General features: G+C 35.4%; 1 protein-coding gene across 3 annotated transcripts in view; it reads left to right on the top strand.

The window, feature by feature from the left end:
* The window catches only part of Atp6v1h (ATPase H+ transporting V1 subunit H), a 105,219-nt gene that overhangs the window by 39,019 nt on the left and 43,970 nt on the right, over positions 1-22,230 (top strand). For all 3 annotated transcript variants that reach the window (XM_074068536.1, XM_020165357.2, XM_020165355.2), the window contains 2 exons: positions 11,485-11,663; positions 12,608-12,733. In XM_074068536.1, coding sequence (XP_073924637.1) covers positions 11,485-11,663; positions 12,608-12,733 — 305 coding nt within the window. The remainder of the gene's footprint in view (positions 1-11,484; positions 11,664-12,607; positions 12,734-22,230) is intronic.

Genomic DNA, 22,230 nt, shown 5'->3' with positions numbered 1-22,230 from the left:
GAAAACCAAAGATACTGTGAGAAGTCAAATTCATTTGCTTAAAATACTCACTGGAAGCATTAAACTCTTGTCTTTGCAAGCTGCCTAAGGAGGTTTAGAGAGTGATTGAAGGCATGGAGAAGGGATGTGTAGAGTTATCCTCTGAAGATGTAGAAAGTGAAATCCAAGTGTGACTGGCTGTACATGCTGTGTTAACCAGCTGTAGGCCAGGGGCTTTGCTTTTAATGATTGATATTTATTTAAAAAGCTGTACTCACAGAAAGATTGTTCTGTGGCTCTTAAGAAGTTTCCTCCTAAGAACTAGGCAAATGCCAAGCCTCTTTATTTTCCCTTTCCTCACCATTGTGGATCTACCATGCCTGTTTCCAGCAACTCTTCTGTGTAGTCCAGGTGAAGTAATAGTTCTTAGATCACAGATTACAAAATAATGAGGTGATATTTTGAAGTATTGTAAGACCTAAATTGAATGTGTTTTTTTCCTTAAGTGACTCATTATCAGTATTCTTATTTATTTAGTAAACATGAAAAATTTCAGAAATAGGTTCTCCTTCAGTCTCCTTTAATTCACAAAACGTTTTTAGCCCCTTTTATGTGTCAGGTAGGCAAGCACTCTACTACTTTGAGCCATGTTCCAGCCTTTTTTGCTTTAATTATTTTTTCAGGTAGGGTCTGAACTCATTCAAAGCAATGTTAGTAAACAGATAATAGCAAATAAACAACAAGCACTTGTAAGTAAAGATACCAGTTTTTGCTCTTATTTATTACCATTAAAACATTTAAAATCTTTTACCTTATAATTTGACTTGGTGCTTACAAACTTAAAATTTTCATTTGGTGGCATGGACTATATGGGTTCCTTTTTTTTTTTTGCCCTGAGCCAGCCTGGACGGCAGTCCTCATATTTAGAACTCCACATGGTTGGGGTGACAAATGTGTACCAGCCACACCCAGCATGTTGGTTGGAATGGGGTCTTGCTAACTTTTTTCCTGGGCTCATCTTGAACCTTGATCCTCTTGATCTCTACCTCCTAAATACCTGGGATTGCAGGAGTGAGCCTCCTCTTGACATTGAAGAGCCTTTTGAAACATGACTAGCTTTTTAGAAGTCCTTAAGTGGGGAGAGGTTGATAAATATTAACTGGTGAAGAAAGCACCTTCTGGAATTGTCAGTGATTTGTTCCTATAGCCCCCTTGCTCCCCTCCCCCTGAGATTTATAAGAGAATACATGGAGCACCTCCTTCTGTCTTTTGAAGAAGTCCTTGTATTTGTGGCTGTTTACTTTGTGAAGGCACAGACTTGTTCTCTAAGCTATTCTGGGCATTGAATTGTGGGATCAACACTGCTTCGGTTTTCACCCTGATTTGTGTTTATACTAGTGGGCATTGCACACCAAACCACAGTCCCAGACTTACTTTTGCTATTTTATTGCTAACTTGACTGCATGAAACAAGGACTTAATTTGCTCTTAAAATTTATTCGTGTGAATTAAATTTATTCATATGTTGCATCTTTTCAACTTTTGGTACATTTATTCTCTGAAGACTTAAAACTTCTCATCCCTTTTGTCTTTGAGTTTCTCCTTTGTTTTTTATTCGGTTTTATTCTGTACTCACAGGAGCCTATATTTTACTAAAATCTTCTAGTCTAAATTAAGCATACATCATTTGAAAAAAATGGAAGTAGTTTCATCTTTCATTTGTTTACAAAAGTAATATGGTTTTAGGATCAAAAAGTAAAATGATAAGCCAAATATATATGCTCACAGTTTTGGAGGTTGAGATTGGAGGATTGTGATTTGAGGCCAGCCTGAGCAAAAAGTTTGCAAGACTCCTATCTCAAGCAGTAGTTGAGCACAGTGGCTTCCACCTGTTAGTCCAAGCTATGTGGGAGGCTGAGATGGGAGGATTGTATGTGGTTCTAGGCCAACCCAAGCAAAAAAATTCCCAAGACCTTATCTGAACATAAAAAAGCTGTGCATAATAGTGTACATCTGTCATCCCGGTGATGACTAGAAGCATAGAATAGCAAGATTGTGGTCCAGATCGGCCTGAGTAAAAAGCGAGACTCTCTAAAACAACTAGAGCAAAAAGGACTGGAGGTGTGGCTTAATCTGTAGAAAGCCTGCCCAGTAAGCATGAAGTCCTGAGTTCAAACCCCAGTGTCTCCAAAAAAAGATAAACACTAAAAAAAGTTTCCAAATAGAAATTATCCATAATCCTCACTCCCAGATATGGGGCCCTGCTGATGTGTCAAATCTGCTGTTTATGATCCTCGTTCCCTACTGTACAGGGTGTCAGCTCCAGGTGAATTGTATCAGAGGAAGGAGCTGCAGGACTCTCCAAAGCCACAGTTAGTTTGAAGTCTTGATGACGTGGGTGGTTGTGGTAGGTGCTAATGATGGCAGAGGCTGTGGATGCTCATGTTGGTAATGAGTGTACCTGCCGTGGACTCTGGGGCTGGCCTCTGGGCCTTTGGCAGTCGCTTAGCTTCTCCATGTAAACTGTTTTCATCTCTCTTGAATTTGTCATTAGACTGTATTGATGCCTATATGGTAATGTCCTTTGAAAAATACACAAATGAATGAACTTCATGAATGAATTCACGAAAAACATATGAATGCTAAATGAATCCCTGGTACGTAGTAGACCTTAATAAATATTTGCAACTGTAAGGGGCAGAACACAAACAGTGAAAGAACAATTTTCTACAGGAGTAGGGTAGTGGTATCGGTACCACTTGGTTCTTGATATTTTTACTGACTATTGACTAATTTAAATTCCTTTTTAAATGTTTTACTGCTTTGATTTGTTCTTTTACTTATGATGATTGATGCACACTTCTAATCCCAGTACTTTGGGGACTGGGTAAGAGGATCACAAGTTTGAAGACAGCCTAGACTGTATAACAAGACTCTATCTCAGAAAACCAAGATAAATTAATAAAAAAAAAATCATAAAATTTTATTACAGATTATGCCGCAATTTGTCGTTTTATTTGAAAGGATGATATTAGAATTTTTTGACAGAATATGTATTCTTTGAAGTTACTTCTACATTGAGAATCAATGTACCCCAAAGTTTCCTATAGCTTGTTTTCACAATTATGTTAAAATGACTAACACATTAAAGTTTATTACAGTTATTCACCTGAAAATACACCACAGAAAAGCAAGACTTAGAGGGAGAAAGTCCCCATTTTCTGTTAGTGCATGGACTTTTTTCTAAATTGGAAGCTCTTTATATGCTTTTCAGAAAATAAGATATATTTTGTAATTGCTAACCCATTAGGAAAGAGAGTCACCCTTGATTTAATGTCTTTCCAGTTAGATTACCCTAGAGAGATACCTTTATTATTATTACTATTAATTTGTTTGTATTTCCTTCACTTCTGGGCAATAGAAAGATGAATAGTCTCCTGTTTAACATGGAAGGGAGAATACTATTATTTTTCAGTTTATATCCACTTGTCCTTTTCTGTATGTTAGTTATATGTTTTTATTTAGTTTTGTTGGTACTGGGATTTGAACTCAGGGCTTTGTGCTTGCTAGGCAGATGTCTACTGCTTGAGCCATGCCTCCAGCCCTGTTTTTAAAATTAAAAACATTATTTTTCAAAGTGCTGATAATTGTAAACATTTATCATGAAGCTTCTTGTTACATGCTTTTGGTAACTCATTAATAAGATAACTTGCTTAAGGTGAAATCCAGGCATGGGAAAAGAGCTCAATAGCTGTTCTGTTGATACACAAAGTGTATCTTTTCACTTGTGTCATTTTCCTTCAGTCTTGAGAAAGGACATGGCTTTTATAAGTATTACTCAGGTGACATTTTTAATACTATGTGTCTCTAAGAAAGAATCGGATACTAATACTTTATGGTAAAGTATAAGCTGCATTAAAACTTTATATGGTAGCTGTTCTGTGTAAGCTTCCTGCAAACCTTCTATAGTTTTTGTCCCCAACTAGTTCCTCCTGTTTCCATTGTTTTTCATTTTGGATCGTTATTGTGTGCAATTAAGTAGTTATTGGAAATAGGTATCTCTTTATATATTGTAACGTTATGCAAGAGAGGTGTTAGGTGTTGTTAGTTTAATCTTACTTTCCGGCTCCTCCCTCCCTGCCATCACCGATCATTTTGTTTACCTATCAATGAATCTGATGTTTATTTAAGACCAAATATGCAAAAAAAGTGTGTTAGGATATGAAAAGATGAATAAAACAAAATACCCTTTCTCAGGGTCTTTGCATTTTGTCTAAATCTTTGTCTTACAGGGTGACTTGAAGTCATATTTACAGTATATAAAAAGTTCAAAAAGGTCACAAGAAATATAGAGCTAGGCTGAGATTGTTTTTCTTTTGGCCTGATTTGGAACTTCTCTGAATCATTTATTCAGTTTGTATTGAATTTTGAGAAGTAGAGTAGTATAGCTTCTTCCTGATTTTCTTTTTGGTGTGGTGCAGTAGAAAGTTAGACTAGTTTATTTGGAGTGTGAACCTAGATGTGAATAACAGCATTTGATTATTTGGTGGTGGGAAACAGACTTGAACTTCCAAAGGTGACTGTTTCTTGGGTGAAGAGTGGTTAGTAATACAACATGCCTGCCTTATTCACAGTTTTATTGCATGCAGTTTTAATCACGTGTGGTCAAAGAAAAAATTTTTAAAAATCAAGAAACCAGGGATGGTGGCTCATGTCTATAATCCCAGCTACTTGGGAGGTGGAGATAAGATTGTGATTCAAGACCAGCCTGGGCAAAAAGCTAGACGACCCCCCCCAACCAATAAAAAGCTGGGCGTGGTGTCACATGGCTGTCATCTCAGCTATGTGGGAGGTGCAACTAGAAGGATTTCATGTCCAGGCCAACCTGGGCAAAAACATTAGATTCCATTTGAAAAATAACCAAAGCAACTCAAGTGGTAGAACACCTGCCTAGCAAGCATGAGGCCCTGAGTTCAAATCCTAGTACCTCAAAAAAAAATCAAAAGAAATTTCAAAAACCAAAACTTAAATTCCAACATGCATTATGCAGCTCAGTGGATGCAGGAAAGCTGTCAACCAGTCCCACGTTGTCATAAGTTGTGTTTAAGTCATTGTGTGATCTGCTGAGTATCTCTCTGTCCTTAGTTTTGTGAAATATGCCTCCCAAAATGCAAATGGTATCCCAAAGCAAGGTAAAAATTACGGTAATCCTTCCAAGCCAGAAAGGGCATGTAATGTGCTTAACTGACATGATAAAGGGAAAATCTGAGATTTGTCAGAAGTGGCATGTCTTTAGCAGAAGTTGGGCAGTATTATGGGAAAAGTGAATCAAGCATCCACAGTGCAGCACTGAACTCTGTGCATCCTGAGTGTGTGGTGTTTCCTCAGTGGCGTGCTCCTTGCAGCCAGGTACCTCCTGGTACCAAGGGTCTGTTGTACTTAACAGATTGAGTAAGGATTCAACGAGATAACAAGTGAAGTGCCTGGCAGTAGTGAATACACAATGCATCATTTTTTTCCTCATGTCCTTTCTCTCTGAAAAAATCATAGAGTAATAGCACTTTGTCTCTTTAAGTCTTCTGTCTCTTTAGTAGAATTCTTGGGAAACTAGTGTAGAGCCCAGGCAAAGACACAGTGCTGTTTTGTTTGATTTATAAGAGGCAGCATAATTATTTTACTAATATTTAGCAATAAAATATAAAAATCTTATTTTTTTGAAGTTTTAGCAAGGATTTATTTTAGTATAACAGGATAAAGTAGGAAGAGGTGGGAGGTGGGGGAAAGGAGAAATATTTTCTGTTCCCCATGTAGGAAATCGCAGCAAAGGCTTCTAAAAATCTTATTTGAACTGTATTTATAGTTTTAATTTTTACCCATATTACTTGGAATTTATTATGATAATTTCTGGGCTTCCATTGTTTCTAGTTTTGAATTTAAGATTATTTAAAATAGAACCAGATCATTGGCAGAAATGTTACTATTTTTGGATTGTCCTGTGCTAAATTTGTGTTAATGTGAATAACACAAATTTGTGTTTGTGAATATGATGAAGGCTGAGTCTCTAAAGAATGTCTTTAGATAGCCACAGCTTTCTAGGTACAGCTATAAGGACATACTAAAGCCATTTGATTTAAACCTCAATCAGGTGGGGAAAATAATCTAAAAAGATTCTCAGATTCCTCTATCCTTTAAAAAAGATTTCACTTATAGGGTTGTTTAAGTGATTTTCTCACATTCTGAAACTCCGAAGGGATTTTTTTATGTTGAGCACTTAGGAAGCTTGTTGAGCTGCCATGAGATGAACAAGTCTTAACTGCTGCTAATTACTATTCTTTTGTTTGATTGGATGACTTTTACTTTTGAAAATGCCACTTTCTCTTATTCATAGTCAGTGCTGAACTCCAGGTCTCTGCAAATGTCAGTGCTATTGGTTCATTTGATTTGCCAGTCTTTAGTTCCTAAAATAAATTAGAATGTTTTGGGACTATGACTGAGACAGACATTGGAGATTATATTTGTTGTTTAGAATTTCACATCTGTTGTTTTATTTTCCTTTTTGGGTCTGTTTAGTCAAGAGCATGCATTATTTGTCAGATAATAAGGTAAATTATATTTTTACAACTTTATGATTTTCATGAGGAAAGTTTAAGAAGAATTACCACCAAATTAAAAAAAAATGTAATTGGTATATTCCTTTCCCCCTTTTTCAAGAGTCTCTGATCAAATCTCTGTCTTGCTTATTAGACACCAGGTATAGATGAGGTCTAACAAGACAGGCATTTTTCATCTTGGGGTCAGCTCTTTAACATAGTCCTCCTCAAACTGTGATCTGCATTACCAGCACAGTACAGGTAACCATTAACAGCCTGTCATGGATACCTACAAAAAGTGAAATGAGCATTCAGAAACTTACAGGAATCTGACAGAATAATTGAATGTCTATTGAATTTTATAATAGAAAAATTGAACTTGAAAAAAATTTTTAAAAATCAAACTTGGATTTTGCATGTCTTTCAAAATTCTCTTTTTATATAGAAATATTTACTCATGACTTATTTAAAATGAACAAACTTAAGTGGTCTTTACCACAGTTGATATGCTTTCATTTGTGTTTTACATGACCAACAGATCATTTCTGGTAGCAGAAAGATTTGAATTGTCTGTCATTTGATTCCATCTGTGACCAAAGTGAAGTTAAGATCCCTCAGCACCATACATTTTCCAAAGGTTAAAGTGGTATTTATACTGGTTTGACCACTTCTAAATTTTGTTGGGTGAAGATGTTCTTTTGATTTAGGATCTTATAAAACTGTGCTGCTACCAGATTATCTAGGCTATTTCTGGCAGAGTCAGTTTCTTAACAACTTTTCATAGCACATTGATTCCTCCTTTTCATTCTTTATCAGATAGAGAGATGGAACGGAAACTGTTTTTAAGGAAAAATAAAGTTTAATGACTGATTTGACAAAATTGAAGAAAAGGGGTAAATCAAAGGTGATTAAGCTTTGTGGTCCCATTATCATGAGAATTGAGAGGAGAGTTGGTATGAGAAGACTATCATAGGACCATCCTATATTGATTATACTGAATGTCAAGGTTATAGTTGAAACCAATAATGATGATAAATACAACTTTAAATAAATATATAGGGAAATTAACAAAAAACCATATGAACAAGAGTTTTAATACATTTCTAAAGTTAAAAGAGCAGGAACTAGGAAAATAACTGAAAAAGGTAACAGATTTTACTAGAAGCACAGTTAAAATCACACAAAAGGAAAGTTTCACAAAGGGAAAGGTGATCAAATTTAAGTCTGTACAGTTTTTTTTTTTTTCAGTACTGGGGCTTGAACTCACGGCCTTCACCTTGAGCCACTCCCCCAGCCCTATTTTTGTGAAGGGTTTTTTGAGATAGAGTCTCACGAACTATTTGCCCAGGCTGACTTTGAACCACGATCCTTCTGATCTCTGCTCATGAGTAGCTACAATTATAGGTGTGAGCCACCAGCACCTGGCTGTCTGTACATTTTAAGGTTTCAAAAGAATTCCTGTAGAAGGAAACCATAGATATTCTGGAAGTGAACAGTTCATAGGAGTAGTCATAGCAGGTACTGGAGTTTAGGGAAATATTAAAAATTGTGATGTCGCGCATGGTCTTATGGACTTAGGATCTCAGTTTACTAAAGGAGACAGGCATGTAAAGATACTAACTTCGTTCATCAGTATGATTTCCTCTATGACCAACAGATTACCTAGAAGCACATTGTTATAGTCTCAAATAGAAATTAGAAACTTATGTAGATCCAAAAGATAAGAATATACACAAAAACAAACATGATCATATACAAACATGTATGTAGAATATGTTTGTAATAGTGGAACTACACTATGGAACTTGGGGAAGGAGGGAAAGGAAAAGGAATGATAGAGTGTCAACAATATCATAATATATAATATCTGTGAAGGTAGAGGGTATAAGGATATGTACTGATAGCATTGAAAAATGGGGGTGAGAGGGAAGGGGTAAGGGAAGGAGTTGAACTGACCAAAGTAAAGTATACTCACAGTGCGGATACATCAAGAAACCCCTTTGAACATTGACTTAGAAATTAGTAATGAAAGAACTGTAAAATAGTTACAGTGTGTGTGGGGGGGTACTTGGGAGGGGGAGGGTGAACAAAGGAGATGAAGGTGAGGGAATATTGTTGATGGACTTCATATACATATATGAAATAAAACAATGAAACCTTTTACAATTGCTTTAAATATGGCAGGGAGGAGTCAAGGGGTAGAGGTAGTAGGGATGATTTAACCAATATACAATATAAGCCAATTTGGAATTGTCACAATGAATCTTCATTGTACAATGAACATATCCTGGTAAAAAATATAAAAAGTCCAACGCTTGCGCCTCCTGGAAAAGGCCTGCTCATGAACCAACCATATTGGCACCTAATCTCAATTTCCAGCCTCTGAACTTCAGAAAAAATGTCATAAATAAATGTTATGTGTAAGTCAAAAATAAAGAAAGAAACTTACCGTCCTTAATTGAATTCCATTATGGGTAGAGAACCTAGACTGTAAATTTCACAATCTTTTGAAATTTAAGACTTGTTTTATGACTCGGTATATCACAGTGAGTGTACCATTTGTACTTTAAAAAGAATGCATAGTTTGTAGGTCAAAGTAGTTTTATAATTGTCACTTAGGTCAGGATGGTTGGTAATATTACTCAGATCTGTGTACTAATTTTTTATGATTCTCTGTTGCTGAGATAGCTGTTCAAACCTTTAATTACTATTGTAGATTTGTTTACTTTCCCTTCAGTTCTGTCAATTTTTGCTTCATGATTTTAAACTATTATTATAACATTTATGAATGTTCCATTTTCTTGATGAGTGGGTCCTTGTGTCTACCATGAAATGTCCTTCTTTATCACTGATAACATTTTTTGTCCTGATGTCTACTTTATCTGAAATTAATATGACAAGTCAGCATTCTTTTGCTTGTGTTTGCATGGTATATCTTTTTCCATCTTTTTAGTTTCACCCTGCCTGTGACTTTAAAGTTTGCTTCTTTTAGACAACATAATATGTCTTGAATTTTTATCTAAATAATCTCTGCATATTAATCTGAATGTTTTGTTGACTGGCATTTAAAGTAATTATTGGTATAGTTGAATTTAGAACTATTTACTTTTTAGAGCATTTTGCTGTTTGTTTTTTGCTTGGTTATCTGTTTATGTTCTTCAGCTTTTTCCTTCTCTTGGATTAATTGAATCCTTTTTAGAACTTCATTTTAATTTTTCTATTAGCTTTTGCTATTCCCTTTCACAATATTCTATTTCTTAGAAGTTGTTGTAGTGTCACAATATATATCCTTAACCTTTTTCTTTTTCCATTATATTTAAAGTTAATGTGTACTATCATGTGAAATGTAACAACTGGCAATCTTTTTTTTTTTTTTTTGGTAGTACTGGGGCTTGAACTTAGGGCTTTGCATAGGTGCTCTCACCAACCCAAGAACTGTGGCCATTGTATATAGGTTACATTTACACATGTTATAGACCCTATAAGACAGTATTTTAACCTTGCTTTAAACAGTCTTATGTGTGCTATGAAGTTAAGAAGGAAAAATAGCCTTTTATATTTATTCAGCTGCAGTTATCCCTTCTTTGCCAAAGACCCAGCTTTCCATTTGGTGATTTCATTTTCCTTCAGCTACAGAATTTCCTTTAGCCCAGGAGTCTGCAGACTGATTTAGTATAGGGTCAGGTCTGGCTTGCCATCTGTTTTGTGAGTAAAGGTATCTCAGACAGTGCCCTGCTTATTTGCTTACATATTTTCTGTGGTTGCTTTTGTACCATAATAGCAGACTTGAGTAGTTGTGTTAGTGACCACAAAACCTGAAACACTTACACTTTGGCCTTTTAGAGAAAAAGTTTGCCAACCCTGGCTTGAGCATGTATCTTCCAGTGTGTGTCTGTTGGAGACTGATTACCTTAGTTATCATTATGTAAAAGATGGTTTTATTTTACTTTTGTTCTTTAAGGGTACTTGTGCTGGATATAAAATTCTGGGTTCATGGTTCTTTTTGCAGTCTTAATTGGTGTTTTTGTTCCCATGTTTATAACGTATTGTCTTTCTCTAACTGCTTTCAAAATGTCCTCAAGTTTGCTTTTGTTCTTCTTCCTTTTATGGCAGTACTGGGGTTTGAACTCAGGCCTCATGCTTGCTATGAAATGTCCTACCACTTTAACCACATACCTCCCCTCTTCCCCAGTCCTTTTTGCTTTAGTTATTTTTCAGATAGGGTCTTGGATTTTTTTGCTCAGGCCAGCCTGGACTGCAGTTCTCTACTTCCATATATCCCATAGCTGGGATGACAAGCATGTACCAACACATCCTGCTTTTTTGTTGAACTGGAGTCTTGCTAACGTTTTGCCTGGGCTGGCCTTCAACTGTGATCCTCCCCGATCTGCCTCCTGAGTAGCTGGGATTACAGGCATGGATCATTATACACAGCCTAGTTTTAAATGTGTTAGTTAAAAGTTGTTTAGTAAACCAGTAAGTACGTGTGTTAGTCAGCTTTCCATCACTCACCTCAGATCATCAGCTAATAAGGAGGGAAGGTTAATTTTGGCTCACAGTTTCAAAGGTTTCAGTGCATAGTTACTTGGCTCCATTGCCTTTGGGCCAGTGACAAGGCAGCACAGCACAGTGGGCAAAGGAAGCTGATGAACTTATGGTGGCAAGGAGCAGACAGAGGGAGCCGAGAGCAGAAGATCCAAACTCCAAAAGCAAACTATGGCATATGTAAGTAATCAGAAGTAGGCTTCTGATAAGGGACAGACAACCCCAGAAAGAAGTGAGTATTCTAGATAAAGTCATCCCTTAAAGGTGATAGTGAAATCTGAGTCTAGAAGGAGGGTTTTGTAGATACACAGATATCTGAAACATCATATGACAAAGTATGTAGTTTCTCATCGTCTCTTTGTCTAACCCAGAACTTTTTAGAAAAATCAACTGAAAGAGAAACTCGCCAAGAATATGCTCTGGCTATGATTCAGTGCAAAGTTCTGAAACAGTTGGAGAACTTGGAACAGCAGAAATATGATGATGAAGATATCAGTGAAGATATCAAATTCCTTTTGGAAAAACTTGGTGAGAGTGTGCAGGACCTTAGGTGTGTTACTTTTTTTTTTAAATTCTCATATACTGTACTGGATCTGCTGGGCTTTTGTTTGACTTGAATAGGTTTTTTGGTTTTTTTTGAGATGGAGTCTCCATTGGCTTGCATAGGTTTTTAAAGAAAATCTGAATTGGTCGTCAACTATGAAAACCAGGAGATTTCCCTAAAATATGCTAAGTCTTCTGTTGAGACATCATTATTTTATGACAACAGTTGCTTAAAGCTGTGTGCTGTCTTGTCTCATTTGGGGAGATGCTCATCATTTTATTTATGTAAAAGTTAACTGAGTAATGGCGTAAAAGTTTCATATTATAAAGCTTTTAATAACTAAATTGCTGTACACATAGTAAATGTCTTAAAGTGCATTGTAGTTATTATATGTATGGATGCGTTGGTTTTTTAATTAATTTATAATTGATTAAATCACCTACATTATTGGTAATCACATTGTAAAATATTGTATTAATTGTGATTTTTTAATATATTATCATGGTTTATGATATATCAGTGTATGCTATTTTATTTTGTGTTAAAGTATGCTGCTTTTACATATTTTCACATTAATATAACTAGTGGTCTGGAAAAATACTAGTATTTCAAGTGTTGTGGTGGAAATTCTGATTTTCCTTTTTGTTTTTTTTTAACTGATGTGTGCATTCATGTGTTTATCTGGGTAAGGATTTTGAAAGCAAGTGCTTGTTTTAATATTTCATACCAAACATTCAAATTTGGTAGGAATGTTAGATTTTAATACTCTGAGTAAAATCTCATAAGATTTGTTATAGATTATTTAAATTGTTTAAGTTTTTGTTTGGTGGTAGTTCATTAATATGTGGAGGGTGGTTAGTCTTTGTAATTATCACTGAAGACATTTTGCTTAGTTTTGGAGTAACTCTCAGATGCTTATAAACTTGGAATTCTTTAAAATGTTTTTATAGCTCATTTGATGAATATAGCTCAGAGCTTAAATCTGGAAGGTTGGAATGGAGTCCTGTGCACAAGTCTGAGAAATTTTGGAGAGAGAATGCTGTGAGGTTAAATGAGAAGAATTATGAACTGTTGAAGTAAGTTTTTACTCCACTTTGTACTCTTCATGCCTGTTATTCGAAGTCCTCACCAATACATTTTACCTCCTGTAAGTTTTAGTTATTCTGTGCTTTTAATTTATACTTTCTTGCTGAATATTGTGGGTTGAATGCCTTTTTTTGTATGCTTTTGGTAATTTGGATATCTTCTTCTCTTGGATAAGTCTCTGTTCAGTTTTTTTCCCATTTTATGGAGTTCTGCATTCAGAACCTGAGTTCTTTTTTTTTTGTCATATATTTGTCACAGCTATTTTGTCTTTGTCTCATGCCATTTCACTCTTTAAAGGTGTCTTGTTGAACAAAAACTCTAAATTTTAATGTGGCTCAATTTATTAACCTTTCTCTGTATGGCCAGTGGTTTTCTGTGTCTTGGTTAAGAAACTTTTGCCTACTCAAGAGCACAAAGATTTCTATGTTATCTTGTAGAAGCTTTGTTGTTCAGCCTCTTTCATCTAGATCTCCAGCCAGTCTGGAATTGATTTTTGGGTAAGGTATGAAGTAGGAGCGAAGAGTCACTGTTTTCCTTACATGATACCTAATTGAACCAGCATCCTTTATTGAAAATAGCATTTCCCCCAGTGTTCTGCAGGTTTACCTTTGTTATGAGAAGGCAACCAAATATGAAGTGCTGATAAATGCAAGTAGCATTTTTTAGTGAGATAATATTTGCATACTATACAATTAATGTACTTAATGTGTACAGTTCAGTGGTTTTTAGTATATTCACAGCCATGTGCAACCATCAACATAATGAATTTTAGAACAGTTTCATCACTCAAGGAGAAACCCCATATCCCTTAGCTATCACCTGTCTGTGCACCCTTTACCCAGCCCACAGCAATCATTAACCTACATTATGTCTCTGAATTTGCCTGTTATAGAAATCAGATATAAATGGAATCATTTACTTGTCCTTTTTGTGACTGGCTTCTTTCTCTTACCATAATGTGTCTTGGTTTTCCATGTTAAAGTGTTTATCAGCACTTCATTCATTTTTATGGTTAAATAATACTCCATTGTATTTCATTTTGTTTTTTAACTCATCAGTTCATAGACACTTGGGTTGTTCCTACTTTTTGGTTATTGTGATAGCAATAAAACTTGCTGTCATAGTTGACAGTAGACATATGTTTTTCTCTTGCTTGGGTGGTTACCTCTTGAGTCTTACAGTAACTGACTAATGCTTTGTGGAACTGCCAGTGTTTTTGAAAGTGTCCACACAATTTTATATTCCGTCCAGCAGTGTGTGAGGGTTCTGATTTCTCTACCTTACCAAAAGTTGAAATTTCCCAACCTTGGACCTTGTGGTTCTAGTTATCTTAGTGGCTGTATAGCAGTATCACATTAGGGTTTCTGTTTCTAGTTCCTGATGACTAATGATCTCAAACATCTTTTCTTATGGTTATTGATCATTTGTGTATCTCATTTAGAGAAGTATCTATTCCTGATCTTTCCATTTCATATAAATTTTAGAGTCACCACATTAAATTTATAAACAAGCCAGTTGGGACTCTAATAGAGATTGTGTTGAAGCTATAAATGAATTTTGGGAGTATTATCATTTTAAACAATATTTAGTATTCAGATAATATTTAATTCCTTTTCTCTTTTTGGGGTGGTATGGGGGCTTAAATTCAGGCCTTTGCACTTGATCTATAACCCCAGTCCTTTTGCTTTTAGTGTTTTTTAAGCTAGGATCTCATGTTTTTGTATGGGCAGGCTTCAGACTGTGATCCTCCTTCCTTTGCTTCCTTAATAGCAGGGATTTCAGGTGTGTGCCACCATATCTACTTTGGTTTTGACTGCACTGGTTCCTCCTATCTCCATCTCCTGAGTTACTGAGATTTCAGGCATGTTACCACCATGCCTGACCTAATACTTAATTTCTTTCAATAGTACTTTGAAGTTTTTACAGGGTAAGCTTTACATTTCTTTTGTTAAATTATATGTATACATATATTACATACATGTATTGGCAGTGTTGAGTTTGAACTCAGGACTTCATGCTTTTGAGGCAGACTTTAAATATGTTTTTGATGTTATTGCCAATGCATTTATTTCCTTAACTTCATTTCCAGTTGTTCATTCCAAGTTTATAACAATATAATTGATTTTTTTGTAGCTTGATCTTCTTCAGTCTGAGTTCTTTTTATTAATTTTTATAGCTTTTAAAAATTGTATTTCTTTGAATTTTCTATCATCATCTGCAAATAGAGATCATTGTGCTCCTCACTTCCCAGTCCTGAGATATTTTATTTTTGTTTCCTATCTAATTGCTTTGCCTGGAATCTCTACTATGCAAATGTCTTTTTGAATTCTTTATTCCATTATCTGTTCATCTCTCCTTATTCCAGTATTACATGTTATGTTAATTGCTGTACTTTATAGTAAGACTTGGTATTTGATATAGAGTGTTCCAAATTTGTTGTTCTTCCTGGATGTTTAGTGAATTTTGGCCTTCTGCATTTCTGTATGCATTTTAGAATAAGCTTGTCAAATAACCAGTTTTATTGGGATATTTTTGGGATCAAATCCATGTTTCACTCTAAAAGGATTTGATATTTTAAAAAATTTGCTGGAGATGATGGTGAGTCTTCCAATGCATAAACATGGTATATCCCCTCATGTATGTATGTAAGGTTACTTTCAGATAATGTTACTGTCTTGCCTTTCATTTAATTTATTCCTATGCATTTGATGTTTTGATGTTCTTATAGATGCCATTACAAAATTTTCATTTTATAGTCCAGCTTCAGTGGAACTTTTTTGATGGTAGAAGCATCCTATATTTATGGTACTCAGTACAATAATTTGTTTCTAAAGAACATTTGAAATGTTGCTGGTATTGTTAATGGTGCTGGCGTAGTCTGTGATTAGAAGATCCTGGTTTTTGAGCTCCAAATGGAAAAATCCAAGCAGAGCACATGGATGGGGTGAGGTAGGATAGCTTTATTGAGAAAAGGGAAGTCACCCATTCTGCCAGGTGAGGAAAGGGAAGGAAAAGCAGAGGGTGTGGTAGGCGCAGGTGGAGTTCACTGGCAGAGAGAGAGTGCTTCTCTTTTTCAGGTGTTTTTAAAACCTACACTACCCCACGGGAGGGCAGGCCCAGGAGGAGCCCACCCAATAATGAACCAGTGGAGAGGGGTATAGGTGGTTCCCAGCCAGGGGAGGGGTGGTCTGGTCCATCCCCAGGCAAGCTACATGAGCCCCTAACTACTCCTACTTCTAGCCTGCCTCAGTGTGACCAAGAAACTGACTGCTAATCAGTTTGTCTTTTTATTAGTTTATTTATTTTTAATTTTCATATAATAGTTGTACAGGGATGCTTTGTGAAATTTACGTATGTGCTTACAATATGTCATAATTAGATTCACCCTTTCTGTCATTATCCCTCACCACCCCCCTTAGAACAATTTCAACAAGTTTCATTGTCTTAAATAACCACATAGCCACAGTCTAGTACTGTCATGTTGGACTATGCAGACTGAGTCTGGTATCTGGTGGTACTGAGAAACATTTCTATGTTGTAAATCAGCTTCCCTCATGGCCACTGTGATACTTGGTTTTCTCAAGTTAGTTAACATTTGTTCCTCTGACTTTCCACTTTATGATTTTGTTGTTTTGGTTTTGTTTTCCATTTTGTCTTTCCTTAATGGGTTTCTGATTTTTAAAATTTATTTTGTAGTACTGTCATTTAATGAGGTATCTAGAAGAAGCAAAGGTAAAATACATGTGTCTGATGGAACATTTTTAGGCAGACCTATCTCTGTTGTTTAGACTTTATTTTTTATGTATTATTGAAAATAATAACATTCTTCTTATTTGATGAAAGTGTGATAAACCAGTGTGAGTGGTTGATAGAGATTGGCAGTACTGATGGATAATAGAAGGGAAAATGACTAGATTATCTTTTCTCCATTGTCTTTCCACTTTGAAATTTTAACAATGACAACAAAAGAGAGCTTGTAAAATGCTTTTAATTAGTCTTTGGGAAAGTTGAATATAATGGAGATTTTTTTTTAACAAATTAATAAATGTTGCATATATCTTTAAAATGATACACATAGCCAGAACCTTTGAAGTGCACATTCTGAGTTTTGGCATGAGATTTTAATTTTCAGGACTCCTTCAGATTACTTCTTTTATCTTTATATGACCCTTTGTGATTTTTCTGAATAACCACAAACAGTGGTACGTGATATTTCAGTTTTATGTTATGTAATGTTGTGATATTTAAAATCATCATTTGTCTTATTTCTATAAATTAGCTGTAGGGGATAATTGACAGGAAGGACATACAAATGATGTCCTTCAAACTAGTTAATAAAATAGATGCAGGTGCAGTCTTCATTTAATTCTACTGTTTAGAAAGCACAGTGCATGACTGCCTTTTTGTCTCTGGAGAACCATATTTACGTCAGACTATGACCTATTTCTGGGTAATTCCAAATGTAGCAAGTAGATGATACAAATTCAGTTTTTATACCATCACCCTCCCTCCATCCCTCCTTATGTCCTTTGCCCCTTACTTTTCAGTGCAGTAGTATTCAGAAAATACCTTGTAGCTTGTAGTAGTTTTCAAATCAGCATGTATTTTGAGTAAGGAAATATTCTGAGAAAAACAAAGCCAAGAGAGCAAACAAATTTAAAACGGAAAACATTATGAAAGAGGACAAGTACAAATTTGTTGAATGATCAGTTAAAATAATAATATTAATTCTATTTTGGATTTAAGTAGACACTTTTCAAGACTGCATTTCTAACAACTGTCAGAGTTAGAATTCACATTTGGTCTAACTACGAAGTTGTGATGTTTTAGTGTCTAGGTCCTATTGGGGTAATCCACAAAATCTGATTATCTGATTATCTGATTATGATTGATGAATCTGTTGTTGGCTTCCTGTATTCAGAGAGGAGTTGGAAGGAACTCACTGCTTACCATAAGAATTTTTTAAACCTGTTCCTTTGAACATTTTTATTGATAATTTATATATTATAAATTGTAATAATACCCAACAGACTTACAGATAATAATTCAAAGATGTTTTCATTGCTGGTGAATGAAGGTACTCAGTGAACTAAATGACCCTAATGAATAATTAACATCATTTTTGTGTTTGATAGATTTGACTAGAAAGTCTCTCATTCATTCCAGTTCTATCAATCTTTGAGTCTAAGGTTATGCTTTTCAAATGTTAATGGCTGTCTTTGTTAAAAGTGTAGATTGTATGAAGTAGAGCTGGGATTTAGCTTTGCTAATGTGTCTAGGTGATAACCTATGCTGGATGCTGCTGATTTGCACACCATATTTTAAGTATATTGAGGGTCTCAGCCATGTGGAGAATGGCTTCAGTCACTGAATATGGCTTAAGGCAAGGATTGATACACTTGTGTTTTTTTTGCAAAAGACCTAGTTAGTATTTATTTTACACTTGGCAAGACGTTTATTCTCTGTCTTAACTGCTCAACTTTGCCATTGTAGTGGCAGAGTGGCTATGGACCATAAGTAAACTAATGAGTGTGGCTGTGCTCCAGTAAACCTTTACTTACAAAATAGATGGTACCTGGGTTTGAACTTCAGCTGTAATTTGCTGACTTCTAGTTTTAGGTGTTTAGAAAAAATGTTATTTATGTTAATGCAATTTGCTTATAATTTAATAAAATACTTTCTTATATTAAAATAATGTCATTAGTTTAATCTTTTGAAGTAATTAAAATGTTTCAGCTGAATTAAATTGATCTTAACTTTATAATAATGTGCAAGTTGACCTTTTAAAAAGGATATCATAGTTTGGGGTTTTAAAAGATAAATATATGGGAAATTGTATGTCTTGTTTCATCTTACAGGTTTTCATGTACTTATATTGAAGGCATTGTTTTAGGTGAAGGTGTGGCTCAACTGGTAAAGAGCCTAGTAAGCTCAAAGCCCTTGAGTTCAAACCCCAATACCAAAACAAAAACTGCACCACTACTGATAAATGGATTAAGAAAATGTGGTGTTTATATGCAGTGGAACTTTATTTAGCCATAAAGAAGAATGAAATGTCATTTTCAGGTAAATGGATGGAACTGGAAAATACTATCTTAAGTGAAGGTAGCCAGGTTCAGAAAACCAAATGCCACATGTTTGCTCTCATATGTGGGATATAGACCTATTGCAAATACAGCAATATTATGAAAAACAGATGATGATGGGGGGGTCACATATGAGAGAGGAAGGGTAAAAGAAGGAAATTAAGAAGGTGAATATGGTTGATATACTTCCTATACAAGTGTGAATATAGAAGTTTTGAACCTGTTGAAATCACCAGTAGAAGGACTAAAGTAGAAAGGAGAAAAGTAGAGGGGATGAACCAGTTTGGGTTATAATACATATATACATGGAAATGTCACAATCAAGCACCCTGTAACAAATAAAAATGTAATATATATATATTTTTACAAAAATGGAGAACAGCAAGGCAAAACAGGCCCTTTCTGGAGGGGTTGGTACTAGTGGGAGGGGGAGGATATAGGGAAAGGATATAGGAGGGTGAATATAGTGGAAATATTGTATACACTTGTACATAAGTGGAAAAATGAGACCTGCTGAAATTATTCTTGTAGTTGGGGGAGAGGGAATAGAGGGAGAATGATGGAGGAGGTGAATTCAACTATGATATATTGTAAGAACTTTTGTAAATTTCACATACCCCCAGGATGACAACAATTAACAAAAATGAAAGGAAAAAAAGAACCCCTCCCCCGAGAAAACAAAAACAAAAAACCTCCCCAAACCCAAGGAGTTGCTATTGGAGTATGATTGTGTTTTCTGTGTGGCTGTGGAGTCAACAAATGATAATTCAGATTTTGTTTTCAACATTTGTTCTGTCCTGAGGCACATTACCTAACTTTTCTGAGTCTCATGTCATCATTTATGGGTTGTTTAGGGGAATGTAATTGCATAGAGCTTGAAACGTGTACATGTAAGTGGACATTCTTTTTTTCTCTGTAAGTTCAGAATCCAGATTTCCCACTCAATCTAGAAGATAGAAGGCATGTAATTACTTCATAATGAATGCATTCCTTGGTTGACAAAAAGATTCTTTATCAGTGCTTCCTGTTGTGTGTAGGTTTCCAGTAGTTAACAGGCTGAGGCAGTAGCAGGAAAAGGTTGGCAGAGAGACTTTAAGCCTTCTGTGACATTGCCATATAAATGTTCTAGATATTAAAGTAAGCAAATTTTGCAGGTTCATACAAATTTTAAACAAAGTAGAGATAGCATTTTATTACTCTTAGTATTTGCCTTCATACAGCTAATATAAACAAAGAGTTGTGACTTCACTTATTTCCTAGTAAAGATTTTATGAAATAAGACATATAAATGAATGGTTTCATGAAAGTGGACAACTATATGGTTTCAGTTTTTTTATTAAAATCTTAAGTAGCAATGCTAAGGGACAGTAGTATGGCACGCATCTAGATAAAATTAGGTAACCTTTTTTACAAATGTGTATATTGCTAAACCTTTGAATTCCAAGTTACATATCAAGCAGCATGGTTTTTTTTAGCACACTATGAGGACATATAGAATGAAAGTGAAAGGGTTTCTTCACTTGTGTCCTGTCTCAGGCTCTTCCCCAGCCACAACCAGAGTCAATAGGTAATAGAGTCTCAACTAGTCTTTGGTGCATTGACATACCTCACCTGTATTTTTATATAACATTTTTATACATTCATCATACTAAATGTAAGTCTGTTACTTCTCTTTTACTTACAGCTTAGAGTTACTTAAACTAACGTATTCATTTTTAAAGACTGTTTTATAAATTATACCAGGAGCAAGGCTGGAGGTGTGACTTAAGTGGTAGAGCACTTGCCTAGCATGTGCTAGGCAATTCCCTCTGGGTTTAGTGCCCAGTACTGCACAAAAAAAGAAAAAAAATGCTTAAAAAATTTTATATATTCAGTTTTTTTCTAAATTGGCATCATCAATTTAATACTTATTCAGTTTAACACTCATTTTTTCAACAAGTATTTGCTGAGTATCTGTTCTGCTCTAGGTGTTGCAGATAAAATACAAAACATAGTCTTTTTTTTTCTCATCAAGCTTACATTGTAGTTGGGAAAGAAAGACTGAACAAATAGTCAAGGAAATAGAGAATATAATGGCAGGTGGTGATTGGTGTTATGAGAATTAAAGAAAGGGGATGGTGGGATTCTTAGCCAAGAGAGGGCATTAGGGCTGAGAACTGAATAAATTATGTTCTCTCTGCATTTTGCTGGGTTCAGTTTGCTAACGTGTTATTGTTTTTATGTGTCTATTTTTAACTTAGTGGGTCGTGCTGGCATGTTATAAAGCAGTTGTGTTTATGTGTTAATCTTTTATATAGCCTTTAAAAATTACTTATTCTGATTGGTTATCACAGTTACCTTTTGTTTGTAGAATGAGTTGAGAGAAGTTTTCTATCTAATTTGGGCCCTTGAGCATTTTTTCCATTTTGTATTAGCATATATGCATTGTTCAGAGGGGATTCATTGTGCCATTTCCACATTGGTTAGATCGCCCCCACCCTCTCTCCCCTCACCCTTCCCCACCCCAACCTCCTCCCTGTTCCACTTAAAGCAATTGCAAGAGATTTCATTGTTCTGTTTCATATATATATATATGAAGCCCGTCAACCATGTTCCCTCACCTTCATCTCCTCCATTCACCCTCCCCCCTACCACAAGTACCTCTTTATACACTGTACCTATTTTGCTGTCCTGTCTTTTAAATTACATCTGTTTAAACATTCAAGGATTTATTCCTTGAGAAGGAAGACAACCCTTTCTCAGTTCCTTGGATTCTGAATAGTGTTCCCCAGTTTATTTCTAAGTACATGTACATTCCCAGGTGAATACAACCTCTCCTTCATAGTCATTGACAGGGAGGCCAAAACCTTGACCAAGGGGAGACTTAGCCCCTATTCTCAGAAGTACTGTCAGGTGCCAGTGGAAATTTTCCTCTGTGTTGTTGCTGTGGGAAAAGTATTAGGCAGGCAAGGGATTTGGACTGAAGTCTTCTAAGAAACATTCATTTGCCATAGTGGATTTAATTCTACTTGTAAAATATATGTTCAGTCTTTTGTTAGACTTGGGGACAGAAAGAGGGGAGATGTGTGTTCTTACTGCTCCATCTACCCCCGATTCTGGGGTGCTGGGGCAAAATCCCCAGCACTAACACTAGGCCCTATGGTTTACAAGTGACTAATTTAACAAATATAATTAGCAGAGATTACTGGTAGTCTTCATTAAAGTAACTTTTATTTATATTCTAGTTATCTCTCTTCAGAGGGTGAAGGAGTCCCTGGTGTTTTGGGAATTGTGCATGGCATTGGCTGTGAATCTGGAAGTTAACTGTTACTTACGTATAAAGGTTTAAAAATTACTGACTTTGTATAATTGTATTCATATTATATTTACTTTGAGGAAGATGTTATTTACCTATGCTCTGT

This window comes from Castor canadensis, chromosome 3 (assembly GCF_047511655.1).
Source record: "Castor canadensis chromosome 3, mCasCan1.hap1v2, whole genome shotgun sequence".
Classification (NCBI taxonomy): domain Eukaryota; kingdom Metazoa; phylum Chordata; class Mammalia; order Rodentia; family Castoridae; genus Castor; species Castor canadensis.
This window is presented reverse-complemented; position numbering and strand designations above follow the sequence as displayed.